Source organism: Etheostoma cragini, chromosome 6, assembly GCF_013103735.1.
Source record: "Etheostoma cragini isolate CJK2018 chromosome 6, CSU_Ecrag_1.0, whole genome shotgun sequence".
Lineage (NCBI taxonomy): Eukaryota > Metazoa > Chordata > Actinopteri > Perciformes > Percidae > Etheostoma > Etheostoma cragini.
Window position 1 is genome coordinate 16834804 of NC_048412.1, and position 16212 is coordinate 16851015.

Sequence of the window (16212 nt, forward strand, 5' to 3'; positions counted from 1 at the left end):
CCCCCCTCGCTGTTTTGAGCTCCTATCTAAAAGGGTTAGTGGAGCCAGGAGCTGGTCATCGTATCAAACTGCATCTCTGGATTTGTTGAGACATTTTGACGCACGTGAATCACTGTAGAAACTCCAACCCTGTATGCATGAGACAACCCTGTTAATCAGCAACCTCCTCCTACTGAAAAGACGAGAAAAACAGTGGTCTGATCTGAGAGGAAAGCATGCAAGGCGGCAGTGATTTTTTTACCTTGTGTAGACCCTTTCCCTCCACTATAGGTAACCTATATTGTATTACCAGTTATGTAACCGATGACATGAACCCAACCTGACCCCGCCCTGCTCTTCCTCCCCTCGGATTGTCTGAGCGTGTGTAAATATGTACAGTGAAAAAACCCACAAAGTATGTTTTGCTTTTATGTTGAAAAAGGAAAGATTGAGACGTCTCTTCCTGCTGTATTGTGTTGTAGACACAAATGCGGATCTCTGTAGAGACCCCAAACTTGTACTCCTGACTGTGATTCTATTTTTTTTCCTCCCTCTGGCTTTTTTCCTGTGTGACGTTCTCTATCCACAGCAGAATGTAAATGTGTTTTTATTTCATCTTAGCACTGGTTTTCATCCATCTCTGGGAATACACAGACATCCAGTAATGACTGACAGCATGGTTAAGATGTTGATTGTGCCCAATTAAGATTGTTGAGTATTATTTAGGAAACTTTACATAGTTTCATGTGCCATTCCTGAGTGAAATGAAGGGAATGTGTTGGGTGTGTTGCGTGTGTTGGGTGTAGTTATAGACGTACTTCTTTTCACTCATGGTGATTTTTTGAAATTTCCCATTGATAATGATGAGATATATTTAGTTCTCCCTGATTCTATATTTAGATGTTTGAGACCAGTTTGCTCCCATTTCAGATGAATGTGAGAATAGTGATAGCGTGAGTGCGGTTGATCACCGGCTCAGGCGAGGAATTTGGACACTGTAATTGAAACGTGCATTTTGGATTTAGCTGTGACGATTGAGATATTTAGCCTTGTAAATGATCAACTATGCTGTACAGTGCTTGCTGTTTGAGCTTGTGAAGACCAACAGCATGACAGTTCTATAATTAAATTATTTCTCTGGTAGGCTATTTGTGAGACCTTGACAGGAAAAAGGAATGTCACTGAAAGACCCCTCATTGCCTATTTGCTGTTGTTGAAAAGTTTGTGTACTACAGGCTACACCGTCAGCAAAGGTGGGACAGGGAGGAAGTTGCAGGGTTTTAAATGATTGGAAACCGTTTTTGTGCTAATGTCATGCCAGTATAGCAGTTTAAGATGGATTGTTTTGAAAACTAGTCCCAGATCACTCCACAAGAGAAAGTTCTGTGTATAGTTACAACTCATTGTTCTACCTTGTGTAGAAATTGTTGTCTTAAGGCATTCTGTTTGTCATTTTACTGTTTGGTTTTGTTCCAGTGGGTACTCGTTCATTTTTAATTTCTATACGCATTATGACTGTATAGGTAATACGATCGTCACAATATTAGACTAATATTGCTACTAGTATCTTTTTTTATTAAGTACCTTTGTAATGTTCACTTTTTTTCTCCGCGTTCTGTACAGCAACAATTCAAAAGTTAATGCATTAGCATTAGTGCATTATTGTAATTATGTGTGTTGAGTTTGAATGAAAACAGTTTTTTGAAACACATTCGTCCTGGGGCCAATAGGAGTGGCCGTTTCTCTGGCATGTGATAATCTGTATCATATAAAGGATTGGACACACATACTGTAATGTTGTAAATGTGACCTGTATGGGCTCATGATTTGCCTTCTACCAGAGCTTTCTTATTTGCTCTGGTCTTCTTAAAGTAGTGGTCAGTGTCTCGTGGCCCTTTAACCTTCCTGGGCTACCCGAGGCTGTGGAGAGCATTATCTCAGCGCTCTTGAGTAATATTTTTGACATCATATTAGTGTGCTACAGCGAGACATTTGTCCTGGTGTCATGGACATTGCACTGTACTACATTCTGAGGACTCTCCACTGAGGATGGGACCACGCAGGCTGCAGTGATTTCGGTCAATCCTCCAAACATATCTACTGTATCTGCCTGCGCACACAGCTGGACTGACAGATCTTGACAGGACGATTTTGGCAAAACGTCCCCACAGATGGGCTGTCTGTCTCTGACTGGCCAGAGACTTGAATGTATTTGTGTACCACCCAGTCTCAACCATGTGGTCCCATCCTGCAAGACTCATCAGCTGCAGGAACCTTGAAAACCCCAAATGTACTAGTTCAAAACTAAATACTGCAGTTGCTGTCTTTTTTTATTTTTATATTTTAATTTTGCCTGTATGCTGTACAGACTGAAAATGCAAAAATCCATCCCCATATTTTTCCTCTTAATCATTCAGTATTGTAATATATTTAATATAAAATAAAACTTTCATCAACACATCTGTCTATGCTGACATTTCTAAGAACTTCAGATTTTTTTGTAGATGAAAAGAAACACTACAGGTGTATTGGAAAACTGACTTTATTATTTTGTATTAAAATAGAGTAAATTAGCAACACACTTGGGACACACTAATCTAACACTTACTTTTATAATACTATCCCCTAAATAAGATCAGTGTTCCCGGTAACATTCATTAAGTCACGGCAGACTGCCATAGTTATTCCTGGACACGTTATCTTAAATAAAAAATGAATTCAAAGCTTTTAAACTTGGAACAAAAGAGAAATCTAGTATCGGATCATACACCGTATGTATGTATAGCGCACCAATAAAAAATAAATACAATCTTCAGGTCTTATCTTCAGGTGAAACAAGATATAACTGGTGAGTACACCTGGTGCACCTCTCCTCTTCTTTCAAAGGTGCAGGACATTCTGTATAATTCAATGGCCATAATCCCAAAGTGAGCCCTGAGGATTTAAGACTCAGACTTAATTGATCTTAGTTGCTAAGTGAGTGAGTGTGTAAGGCCACATGGGCTCAAAGAAGGTATAAATGAGACAGCACTTCACAAGATCATGTTGGCGATGTTTAATACATTTAAATGTTTAAGATGTTTGTTGCTTGTTTTACATGCTGGATAAACAGGTCAGTTCTGTTCCGTATGTCATGCTGTTTACCTTTGTAACTACCGGAATTCCCTATTGTCTACATGGTACTGTGGGTAATTCCCTTTTGGTGACCTGACTCTGGGATTGGGCCAATGTATCTGGCACTACAGCGGTTACTGCTTTTGCTTGACCAACATTTCATTGGTAAGTTACAGTGAACTTGTGAAACCTCAAAATCATCTTCCATCACTTCCATGGACAGCTCTGCATTGAAGCCGCAGTTTCTGTTGTCACGTTTCTCAGTGCCATTCAACTAGTTTTATACTTTTTTGACAACAACTCATCTGACATCGTACACTACAGCTCCTGCTGAAATGTGTGACATGCTGTCCGTGTTTATGAAAATTGCTTGTGTGAGGGGAACCTCAGTGTCTGCAGTCTGTCATGATGGATGGCTTCGTGTGCCTTTGCTGCGTCTTCATCAAGCGATTCCCGGATGCAACTTTTCAAAGTGTCGACACCAAACCCAGTGGAGGCCGAGACAGGAACCACGTGTCTGAATGTCATGTAGTTCTTTGGTATCATGTCATCAGGCAACAGATCAGAGAACTCTGCAGGAAGGTAAGACAGCAGAATATAATAATGATACAGGCAATACAAAGGATTGTGTTTTTTGTTCTCATCAGCCAATATGAATGTTTTAATGCTGCACCTTTGTTTTTTGTTTTTGTATATCTGTTAACACTTAATTATTGCAATTGATCCCAATGTTAGCTCTTTCCCTGTTTTCATCTAAACTGGTACACGACTAACATCCTCTGACTCCACCTTTGTATCACTCAAGTAGATCAAACTGATTTGCAGCTACAAAACTATCCTCACATTGAAAAAAAAAACTTGCATTCAGATGCAAGTAAACATCAGCAGTAAAGAAAATTATAAAGTTAATGAATAAACATTAAAATTCACCGTCTGGGTTTTGGAGTTGGTCCTTCAGCTCTGCTAATTTGTCCTCAGCATCAGGCAGGTCCATTTTGTTCACCACCAGTAAGGCCGGCTTCGATACAAGCTCCTCTTTGTACAACTCCAACTCCTTGAATGCCGTGGTGAGAGGAGGAGAGGATGAAGAAGAAAATACAAACATGGTGTGGGTGTGTGGGGTGGATAGATCCGGAGTCAAGTGAAAGAACAACGGTAAGATAAAATTAGAACGCTATTGCAAAATTCATATAAATTCTGAGTCTTTCAAATCCTCATTCTCACCTTGGTAAGAAGCTGAACAGCTTCAAAGGCCGACCTGAACGGTGTTTTACTTGCCAGTTGGAAACCGCAAACATCGACCTGCAGCCACACAAAGCACAACCACATCAAACTCCATTTTCATCAGCAGGTAATTCTGACCACATTCAAACATATACTGTATGTAGGTGTCCGCTTATGCACTTTCTGTCACTACGCACCACAAACAGAAGCTGCTTGGTCCTCTCCACATGTTTTAGGAACTTGTGGCCCATGCCTTTGTTTATGTGAGCTCCCTCAATCAGGCCTGGGAGATCAGCAACAGAAATCTACCAAATAAAACAAGAGCACCACTCAAAGAGAAAAGCCAAAGTAAATAATTTTATTTTATTTGTAGCATCAATTCACAACAAGAGTTATCTCAAGACACTTTACAGATAGAGTACCGGTAGGTCTAGACCAAACTCTAGAATTTACAAGGACCCAACTATTTTAGTAATTTCACCAACGGACATTTAAAAAGGACGATACACCAATAAGCCTTACCATACCTGTTTGTAATCTTTATACATCAGTTTGCCGATCTCTGGCTTCAAAGTTGTGACTGTGAAACAACAAATATGTTGGCATGTTGACCTGAAGAATTATTTAACTCAGACAGTACGGTACATGTTTGTACATATGTGTAGTATTATGTACTCACAAGCGTAGTTGGCAATCTGAGGTGTGGCATTAGACATGGCAACCAGGAGAGAGGACTTTCCTGCATTTGGGAACCTGATGGTGAATTAGCACCAAGAAAAAAAGATATTCAAGTGAATCTCAGCTGAAATTAACCAATATGTTCATGTTTCTCTCTGATCTTACCCAACAAGGCCTAGGTCAGCGATGAGTTTGAGGTCCAGTCTTAGGTTTTTGGCCTGGCCCTTACTGGGCTCAAAGGCAGAGTGGTAGGAGCCTCCATGTCCTCCTTTCACCACCATCAGACGATCACCCTCAGCATTCAGGTCACCTCGAATAGATGGGAGGGTTGAACATTTTTTGATTTTACTGAAAAATCAATAGACTACTCCCATTTGACTTCTGATACTCTATGTTTTATGCCATATGATGTGATATAGACTGTTCTTATATAGCAACTTCTTAGCGAGTTCTTAATGACTACTCAAAGCTTTTACATAGTCCAGGAACCATTCACACACATTCATACACTGTGGCCGAGGCTGCCGTACAACATGCCACCTGCTCATCAGATAAACATTCACACATGCACATTTACACTCGGAAGGCGCAGGATTGGAACTCAGGATTTAGTGTCTTGCCCTTCGACATGGGACTGCAGGGCCAGGGATCAAACGACCGCTCTACCACTGAGCCACAGCCGCCCCTATGATGTTCTTAACCACACGAATAAATTAACCTCAAAACAAAATAAGGGCTTTATTCTAAAACTGCATCACCGACTATGCTGCGCATGCATTTATATAAAATAGGGAAGGTATTATACCAAAGAAGTATGACATACCAAGTATTTTGCCATCATCAGTGGTGACTGTGATACCAACAGGTGCCAAGATCTCCTTGTCCTTCCCTCTCTCTCCCTTTAGTGCTCGGACACTGTAGATAAATTAGCATCTGTTATACAACATGTTGGAGGATCTCTGACGAACATAAATCATCAGCTGATGTCAATGATTGGTGAATAATAGCAAATAACAGATATTTTACTTGGCACTTTACAATGCAACTTAAGGTTGTGTATATATAGAAACAAACCTGCTGTTGGCTCCTGCTCCACCTACAAAACGTTTCTGGGGGTATTTGTCCTTGAACCTCTTTAAGGTCATATTCTTTGTAGCTACCACCCAAACATCTCCCCCGTTTCCTCCCTGTCCCCCAAGCCGGGGTAGACCCATACCGCCGCTGCCTCCACGGACATATAGGCGGAGGTTATCCACAAAGTTTCCATACTGCAAGAGGCAGAAAATAGACATTACAGTGATGAGAATCAAAATATATCGATGGTTACGTTGGGTTTGAACATCTTGGCATACTGCTATTTCCAAGCTAAAGATTTTTAATGTTTAACTCTCAAGCCAACATGAGCGAGGAGTCCTAAAAATGCTACTGATTGATTAAATCATAACAGCTACTGAGCGTGCATGCTAACGGATTCATTTGAAAGCTCAAGGAAGCTACATTGAGACTTTTTTGTCAAACATTAGGCGTTAAATCACTAGCTAACAAAACAAAATGTCAATGACAATGAAGTCTATTTCCATGTCCAACAAATAGTTTCCATGCTTAAGAAAATTAATAATTGTTTACGCATTAATTATCACATAAAAGTGTGAAAACACGTTAGTCAATGATGATGTTTTGACAGCAGTTAGCAAGAGCCTGCCACACAGCTAGCTACCTACACACTGTAGGATTTTTCCATTAGATTAAAATTATGTCTGACACTTTACTTACTTTCCGGAAGCATATTCTACTGAACTGGACCATCTTCAGTGGCGTCTAATGCCCCAGTTTGGTGTTGTTGATTGAGCTAGCGGTTAATCGGCATGTTGTATGAAGAACCGGAAGCGTTGGGTTCCTTCCAGCTTATTGGATCATAAGGGAAAAGAGGCGGGACTCTGCAAGGGTGAGTGACAGCTGCAGAGACCCCGGTCCTTTACTATTTATAAACGTGAGGTTATGGCCCCTGTAAATACAGAAAAAGTTCATGAATACTTATGTTAAATCCCCCGATCAACTACAGTTTACCTTTACCTAATATTTTTAATATATGGCAAATTGTGCATACAAGATCAGCTGCTCCATCAGAATGATTGAGCTACGAATCAAATAAAATTGCTGAGGTGTGAAATATCGAAATGGACTGAAGGTAGGTCATTTTGTCAGGTGCAAAACGTATGCCTATCAAAATGACTTAGTGCCAGACCTCAGTCCTAAGGGGGTCAGATGAAATGCATGGGAGGGCACAATTATTATTAGCCTACAGTAGCCTACGTATGTTTATAATAATCGTATTATCTATTCGCGCAGCACGTCATCACGTGTGTTTAACTGTTAAACATCACCAACAGCAATATGACTAGGTAGCCTATAGCCTACACCACACATAGAAGCAATGTTATGAATGTCCATAAAACACTTGACTATACATTAGATGTAACAGAAGCATCTCTCAAACATTGTTAAAGCAGTCTACAGATGGATATGCATTGCCATGAGACACACACGCACCACACGCACAAACACACACACACACACGCGCGCGCACTCGCACTAAATTCGCAGATTTCGCGGACACTTTGAACCGACAGGTGTCATGCCAATGTATTTATTCCCACCAAGATTTGTATCCCCTGGCCGCGGGAGAGCGCGTGCACACAGAGCAGAGTTTAAAGCCCATATTGCAAGTTAACCACCACTGTTGATTATTTGGTACAAAAAGCACTCAAGATATGTATTCCACTTTTAAAATTGTCTCCAAATAGTGTTTAATGTCAGTTTTTGGTCATTTTTGGTATTCGCGGGTTTATTAAGTCAATTCGGCAATGACGTCATACTGGGGAGCAAAGTCTTAGCCTAGAACTAGAACTACGGTGACTGACTGGATGTGGAAGAGGTGGAAAGGCCAGCAGCCATATAATTACAAACCTGCTAGACGTGAGAGGGCAAATAAGGAATTTCCAAGATTTGGGGAAGTCTCCTTCATTTAGCAACGCAGCAGTGCAGTGATTGAGTTATCAATGACATCAGATCGGGTTGTAAATGAATCTGCACTACGATAAATCTATGACGTGGAAATTATGCTAATTGATTTAACTGCACTACAGAATGGAGACAACAATGAGACCTGATAAGGATTATTCCTTTCCATTTCATGACATGGAAGATGACAACTTTGGTGAATTTGGATCACCTGACTGTTTAAGTAGTATCCCACATACACATGAAAACTTGAATCAAGAATAATTTGACCTCAATGAACATAAACTGCATGAAATGTAGAACAATATTGATCCTGATAAACATTTCTACAATAGCCGCACCTGTCGGGCTCCACTGAGCTAATAGCATCAGGCTCAGACTGTCGTCCAGGGTCTCCTACTCCAACTACAACAACAGGAGGCATCGGTGTCCTATCCAATTTGTTAGAGGACAATATTGGTGGGCTTTTAAACCACTTATGGATATCCATGATGACAAACTGAAGCGAGTTAGCCGGCGAAAACTCATCCAGCTTTTGAAAATGCTTGGTGACTGTTGAGCGACTACACTGATGTAGGCTACGTCACACACGTAACCTAACCTTTCTTTTTAGTAAGACCGTGATAGGCTGTTAAAGTCTATAGTCCCATCAATCAAACAATATCACACCAGTGTTTCTTCATATTTTTAATGTTTTAATGATAAAGAATGCAACATGAATGCAACACAAAGTTAACAACTATGATTATATAAAATTAAAGTATTTTTTTTAAGAGATCTGTGCCTCAAGTGGGAGGGTACAAGCATTTGGGGGGGCGGGCCTGGCCCCCTATGGCCTGCCCACAGCGACGGGTGTGCTTGGTGCTATCTTTCCTGTATACAGTCTTAATGTACTCATGAGCATATATACAGGCCTTTACAATGTTTTACTTTATACTTAATGGTTCAAATGTGGAAAATTGTTTTTGGCTTCACTGTACTGAAAACTGAAAATAACACAAAACGAAGTAATGAAGACAAGCATTGGGACATAGCATTAACAAACATAACTTTTAAAGGACGTAAATAGACTACAGTTTATAAAACAGAGAGCGATTGGATCTTGAGCATTTGCCTACCTATAAAGGTCTCATGGCATGAAAATTTCACTTTAAGAGGTTTTTAACAGCTCAGATGGGCCGATCTGCCCATCTGATCTTGCTCCTTATGAGGTCATAATGGGGTATATATTTGGGGGTGGCAGTAGCTCAATCCGTAGGGAGTTGGGTTGGGAACCGGAGGGTCACTGGTTCAAGGCCCTGTATGGACCAAAAAGTAGGGAGCGTGGATTGGTGGCTGGAGAGATGCCAGTTCACCTCCTGGGCACTGCCAGGTGCTCTTGAGCAAGGCACCGTACCCCCCCACCGCTCAGGGCACTGGCTCAGCTGGCAGCCCACTCACTCTGACATCTCTGCATGTATAGGTCCTGAGCATGTGTGTGTATTTCCGACCTGTGTGTGAGTACTAACAAAAAGTGTGTACACAGAGTGTAGTGTAGTAATTTCCCCATTGGGGTGTAATAAACAAATTAAATTAAATTAAATTAAATATAAAAGCATCCAAAGACTGGGGCCCCTGCCTCAAAATTACTTACAAAATTAAAGCCTACCTTAAAAGGGACAATACAACATGTAGCCTACTAGATTTGGTCAATGCATTTCTTAAAAATAAAACTCTCCACCTAAACCCCACTCAGATAACGGCAGAGTGTCTGCTGCGCTGCGAGGATGCTGAAAGATGCTCTGATCTTCCGGTTCTCTTCTTTCTCCGTGAACACGCGCACGACTGCCGGTGCAGAGTGAGACACAACACAGGACCCGGTTTTCTTTCTCTCTCTCTCGCTCTCACACACACGCGCACGCCCGCACACACGCACGCATATTGCCATCAAGGCACAGAGAATATCTAGCTTACCTTTGAGGCGACATTTAGGCGATGCTATTGTCTGTTCAGAATTAAATAAACCAGGACTACTCGAATTTAACTGGACTTAGGTAAGTAGGCCTGTATACGTGTTTGTGTGGGTGTGCGCGTGCGCGTGCGTGTGATGACGGGAGAGAGGTTGGCTTATTATCTCATGCAGGAGCCCGGATAGTTGGATAGGTCCTCCCACCGGTGTCTGCCTATTTATACGGTTAGAAACGCAGCCGTGGGTCGTGATAACAGGACGCGACTGGGACATAGAGAAATACATCACAGTGCGGTAAGAGATCGTGTTCTTGGCCGATTGTTGAGGATGTCCGTGAGTGTGTTTGACCTAAATTATGCAATGATGGTGACATAGCCGCTTGTCGCATGTGCTCATTGTGCCTTCAGGCTGCAAGGACCGCTGCTCTGAGTCAGGAGTTTATAGTGGGAGGTTTGAGCTTTGAGGTTTGATTAGGATAAAGTATGATGGTGGAGCGACTGCTACATCATCCATACACACACACACACACACACACACACACACACACACACACACACACACACACACACACACACACACACACACACACACACACACACACGCACACACACACACAGGCTTTCTGTGGACAAGACTTGGTCTGCGGTCCCAGTCACCTCATCCTCACTGCTCCCAGCATTCCTCATTTAAACACACATTTGCACGCACACACACGCTGGTTTGAGGTTAATTTTGCTGCATACAAATGAACTCAAGTTGCAAACACGAGGCTGTAGTTGTAGGCCTGTGAAAATCAAACACACCTTTAAAACCGAGCCTGTAATAAGTCAGAAAAAAAGAGCAATCGTGATTGAAACGCATTTAAGTATAGTTTCCATGTTAATGGTAAAAGGCTTTTATTATTCCACCATGTGAACAAGTGTTTAACATTAAGTTTAATTTGTTTTCCATATATTGCCCACAATACTCAGTACACTATTCTAGAAAAGTATGGCCCATCCTCTCTACACATGCTGCACATGTGGCGCCAAAAAGGCAGTAAGCCAGTACAACACAGAAAAAATCAGCATCAATATCTTTTTTTGTCACATTTTAGTTGTGGATTGTGTTTTACTTTCAAGCACTTTGAATGATTGTAACTGTTAACTTTTGTGTTAAATGGAGATTAATAAATTGTAAAAACCCAACAACAACAGTAGGCTATAGGCTAAAGAAAGCACAAATATGCTCCTTGTATTGTCCTGTATTTGTCACCATAATCTCAACCGTATAGGACTGTTGTTGGATAATGTACTTGAACTATGAATGAACTATTTACATCTGTCAAAGGCACTTTAATTAAGGTAATAGTAGATACCAGATAATAATAATGTAATCATAAAACAAGCTGCATGTTCAGGGGACTAAATAACAACCTAAACAGACACTACATATATATTTCTTTATTTACAGACTCAAGGTCCAGATGATTTACTGCTCTGTGTTTAAATAATCTTAGTTTTTGCTGAATACCACACAGGATACATTTAAAAAGCTAGTATTTGGACCTTATTTGGATTCTTTTGTGATACACACTGTTTTTCATGTGAAGTGAAAGTTCAAGCAAAAAAAAAAAACTGTTTTGACTGTAAACACACAGACAACCGATTACAGACAGGTCAGACGGGGAGGGAGGGAGGGGTGCACGTGAAATTAGGCAGATTGGCATTGGCAGCAGGGAGACAGAGGGGGGGGGGGGGGGGTTAAGGGACGTAAGCCAGAGTTTTGGGCTATAAGACAAAACCGTGTGGCCATTGTTTTGGTTAGTATGAAACTGGGACAAGTGGGCACGGTTTGCTGTGGATAGTGGGTAATGTTTTGGCGGGAGTGCCTGTGAGTTTGTGTGGTGGTGGGTGGGTATGAGAAGAGGAGGAGCTCTGTCATGATGCCAGCACCACATTCTCATCCTGCTGCTGTTGAAAGGGGCGGTAAAGACATAAACAAGCCCAGTGGGATTAGGTCCCACTCAGAGAAGTGATCAAGGGGGATTTACTGCCCATTGGGCACACAATGGCACTGGCGCGTTACACACTACACATGCTCAACGGCAACGTTTCACAACAGACCCAAGCCTATATAAATCTGATTAGAACTCCCTTTTGTTTAGGAAGCGGCCCCGGGGTTAACACAGGCTAGCCATGCCCCGGGCCATGTTTGATAGGACAGGGGGTGTGTAGACGTTGGCGGGACGGCAAAGAGAAAAGCTGGGGGCACGTTGTGTTTTGGCGGGGTGTTTCCACGTGTGTGAAGCCCCAGACAGACATGGAGGCCAGTAGCTGTGTATGGGAGCACAATAACAGGATGAATAACATCCCCCCCCCCCGGTTAGTGCGTTGTGTGAGTCAGCTGATGGTGGTGGATGGAGACAGGATCTAAGCTAACATGAGACAACAACAACATTGGCAGACACAAAGACAGCAAGCCGGTTTGAACCTGTTTAAATAATCTGAGCCATAAACATGGAAGCAGTTTGGGGGGACAAAGCACAAACAAGCCTCTGCTTTTAGTAGATTATCAAAGGGACAGCTACAGAATTGTCAGGAACTTTCTTCTCATTTCTTTCTGCTCCTCAGTGCTCTTTCTGGCCCAGGCTGCAGCCATGCCTCTTCTGGAAGAGACCACTCTGCCACAAGATCACCCACCCACTGTTCCCGTGGTCATCATAGGTAAACACATTGCTCCTAACCTCCTGACCTTTTAAAGGTTGCACATTGTTAGTCCAACTGGCCCCAAGTCTTGCACACAATCTTAAAGGTGTCTTTCTCAATCTATTGTTTGTGATAAAAGGCTGTGTGCTTCTTTGTGATGCTAATCCACCATTTCTCAAACTTGGGGTGGTTTTTAGGCAATGGCCCATCAGGAATTTGTCTGTCCTACCTGCTGAGTGGACACAAACCTTACCTAGATACAGCAACTGTTCACCCAAACCCAATCATATACAGGAAACTGCAGGAGACAAAGCACCTATCCATCACTGAACAGGTAAAACACCTAGGAATTCCATGAACATGTACACATGATCCCATTCACTCAGGTGTGTCATGATAGGGACTATTTTTCTTTTGCAGGATCTGGAATATTTGAGTGAAGGTCTTGAGGGGAGGTCAAGGAACCCTGTGGCTGTGCTTTTTGACACACTTCTGCACCCCAATGCTGACTTTGGCTTTGAGTTCCCCCCTGTCCTTCAATGGAGGAGGGACAAGCAGCATCACATCCCTCATCTGGTGCTGGGGAGGGCAACGCCTGGAGGTGCTTGGCATGTAAGATACAAGGTTTAGTCTGCCCCAGCTTTTGTAATTATCCATATTTTATTTAAATCGTTTGGTTCTCTCAAATTGCACTCTCCTCTAACCTTCTCTTCTTTTTTTCAGGCAATGGAAGGCTCCATGCTGACTATTAGTCTTGGCATTTGGATGGAGCTTCCAGGGGTTAACTACAGGGACTTGACCAATGGGAAACGCAGGTACTAAGAGGTTGACAGCAGCAACGACATGGCTAAAGTCTTGGTTTATCTCTGTGCTACTTCTTTCCTAATTGTCCCTCTCTTCTCTCTAGGGATGCCACTAGTGACAGAGCCACCCCAGAAGAGATCTCATCCTATTACCGTAACTATGTGAAGCTTAAGGGCCTCCAAAAGAATTTTATTGACAACACCTACGTGACCTCTGTCCAGAAACTCTGCCGGGGGCACGAAGGAGAAGGTCTGGAAAATGGGCACACTGATCAAGGAGATGGAGGGGTGGGAGATGGTGGGAATGAAGGATTTGAGGGAAATGGAGTTGAGTGTCTAAACAATGGAGGAGGGGGGGCTCTCTGGGAAGTAAGGGGATACCAGCAGTTGCAGAATGACACTCATGTGCCATTCTCTTTGTTCGCTGAGAACGTAGTTTTGGCCACCGGTGCTTCTGATTCACCGGTTCGATTAGGTGCAGAGGGTGAGGACCTACCATTTGTATTCCACAGCATCTCAGATCTGGGGTTGGCTGTAAGCCGTAGAAAACTGGACATGAACTCTGATCCAGTTTTGATCGTAGGTGCTGGTTTAAGTGCTGCAGATGCAGTTCTGTGCGCTTCTAACAGCAACATCAGAGTGCTGCATGTCTTTCGTAAGAGCGTGGACGACCCAGAACTTATCTTCAAACAGCTGCCCAAGACCCTGTACCCAGAGTACCACAAAGTGTACAACATGATGTGCTCTCAGACCTACACAAATGTGGCTTCCTCCTCTGCTTTAAACAGACCCCAGGCAGTAAGTATCGCCTCTTCAGTATGTGCCAAGATGTGCCCAAAGCCCCAACTTGCTGCAGGCAACATGGCTGGTAAACCCAGTGTCAGCCTGTTTCCTGACTACACTAGTTTCCCCGAACACTGGGTGGTGTCCTTCCAGTCTGACATGAAGTGTTTGTTGCAGGGGAACAACTCCCTCAAGGCCTTCAAGATCTCCATGGCCCTAGTGCTGATTGGGACTAATCCAAACTTGTTTTTTCTGAAGGGTCAGGGCCAGTACCTTGGTCAGGATCCAACAAAACCCATCTCCTGCACACAGAACCCCATTGACATCCACCCCTACACTTTTGAGTGTACCAAGGAGCCAGGTCTGTTTGCCATGGGCCCGCTGGTGGGAGACAACTTTGTTCGCTTTTTGAAAGGTGGTGCTTTAGGCATTGCCTCGTGTCTACTGAAGAGACTCAAGAAGAAAGGGAAGCTCATCAGCAATGGAGAGAATAACTTTATTTGAAAACATATGATGAAGAGCCGTACACATTGGTCGTAGGGCAGATTTCAAGCGCTCCTACCAACTAATGTAAAAGATGAAGGGGAAAGGAGGATGTTTTAATCATTTAGGCAGCGTTTTCTCATCAAAGCTAAAGGCATTTCATACAATTTTCTGAGACCAAAAAGACAATGGATGTACACTAATTAGTTTCTGAAGAAACAAAACACAGCTTTCAAGAGTCTTGTCTGACTCCAAAAGAAGTCCCCAGAAGTCCAAGCTATATGTGCCAATGTTTTCTAGTTAATCTGTAACCTCACAACTGAATGGGACCTTATTTTCATCAGGGTTATTTATTCGTTCACCATATGTCTTTCAATGTATTTACTACCAGTTAAATTGGTGTCATATCACATCATACTTTAAGTTGTATTTTAGTTTTTATGCTCAAAACTAAAGGCAACTGCACTCTTTCTCAATGCAATTTATAGCTATGGTTATGTAAGTTAGGGGCAATTGCAAGAGCAATTTGTGGTCCCGCAGTGGTGAGTGTTAGTAATAGTGAACGCACACAAGATTTATCTCGGAATGTGTAAACCAACAAGTTCATTGCTAAACAATCTTAATCTACTGATTATTCTGAGCCTACCTTTTTAACTTCAGAGGATTATTTGTTTAGCTGCTATTGTAGGTCCTGGAGCCATATACCTAAGAAAAGTTTTATAAATCTCAACGTTTGCTTTGGTTATAGTGCGACTGAAAGGCTTCCTTGGATCACATGACTGGCAGACTATGCTCTGATAGGCAAGTCCTCGGTTTAATTGCGATCAGGCTTGATGGCCTATCCTGTCCTGGGTAGCCCGGATGTGAATCATTTCATCTTGAATTTTTGGATCTGAATTTGAGCAACCTGAATCTGTTGTTTTTACATTTGGAAACTTGAATTTTAAGATCGTTATTTGTGACCATTGGGGAAAAAAATATTCAAGTTCAGCTTTTGAAATTGCAAAATAGGAAATTTTAATTCAGAACTATTAAATTCAAATACATGACTTTCAATATAAGTAAATACTAAAAATTTCAATATTAAGTATTCAGTGGCTGTTAAAATTCAAATAATGATGTCTCTTATTTGCTTCCAGATTCTATGCAAATAATTTCAGTTGCAGATCTGAATGTATTCTTGTACACCAATTGCTATGTTTGAATTCCTGACATAAGATATGGTCTTAAAGGATCACTTTGGAGTTTAATATTTTCTTCATTTTTATTTATTAGAATGCTAAACATCTTGGCAGATTTTATTTTTGTTTAGATTTGCATTCAAAACAGCAATACCGATAATTATGCTTTTTAATTTCCAGAAAGATGAACATTCTTCCATTTGGCAGCCAACTTTCCATTATGAGACTTGTAAACTTCTCATCAAATCAACACATTCTAAAAATTGTCCTAACCAACAATGATACATTTAGACAAAATAAAGATGGGCATG

The 16212-nt window shown here is 41.9% G+C and overlaps 3 protein-coding genes across 8 annotated transcripts in view; 2 read left to right on the top strand and 1 right to left on the bottom strand.

Annotated features, from left to right (window-relative positions):
- adam22 (ADAM metallopeptidase domain 22) overlaps nucleotides 1-2437 on the top strand; it is a 53096-nt gene extending 50659 nt beyond the window's left edge. For all 4 annotated transcript variants that reach the window (XM_034875247.1, XM_034875248.1, XM_034875249.1 and 1 more), the window contains one exon: nucleotides 1-2437. This exon is cut by the window's left edge and continues 396 nt beyond it. The gene's annotated coding sequence lies outside the window, so the exon portion shown is untranslated.
- Nucleotides 2438-2508: 71 nt separating this feature from the next.
- Nucleotides 2509-8564, bottom strand: gtpbp10 (GTP-binding protein 10 (putative)). The gene is made up of 11 exons (XM_034875256.1): nucleotides 8358-8564; nucleotides 6769-7000; nucleotides 6070-6263; nucleotides 5819-5910; nucleotides 5161-5305; nucleotides 4997-5070; nucleotides 4845-4897; nucleotides 4515-4622; nucleotides 4318-4395; nucleotides 4024-4147; nucleotides 2509-3665 (listed from the first exon to the last, which is right to left on the bottom strand). Exons 2-11 carry the CDS (start codon nucleotides 6799-6801, stop codon nucleotides 3451-3453), a joined length of 1116 nt encoding a protein of 371 aa, XP_034731147.1. The 5' UTR covers nucleotides 6802-7000; nucleotides 8358-8564; the 3' UTR covers nucleotides 2509-3450.
- Nucleotides 8565-9828: 1264 nt separating this feature from the next.
- osgin2 (oxidative stress induced growth inhibitor family member 2) lies at nucleotides 9829-15688 on the top strand. Of its 3 annotated transcripts, XM_034875253.1 has the most exons (7): nucleotides 10086-10258; nucleotides 12333-12428; nucleotides 12577-12669; nucleotides 12849-12985; nucleotides 13072-13263; nucleotides 13375-13466; nucleotides 13559-15688. In XM_034875253.1, exons 2-7 carry the CDS (start codon nucleotides 12386-12388, stop codon nucleotides 14739-14741), a joined length of 1740 nt encoding a protein of 579 aa, XP_034731144.1. In that variant the 5' UTR covers nucleotides 10086-10258; nucleotides 12333-12385; the 3' UTR covers nucleotides 14742-15688. The 3 variants fall into 3 exon arrangements, with proteins under 3 accessions (XP_034731146.1, XP_034731144.1, XP_034731145.1); XM_034875255.1 differs by lacking the exons at nucleotides 10086-10258; nucleotides 12333-12428 and adding an exon at nucleotides 9829-10049; XM_034875254.1 differs by lacking the exon at nucleotides 12333-12428 and having other exon boundaries at nucleotides 10087-10258.
- Nucleotides 15689-16212: the final 524 nt, after the last annotated feature.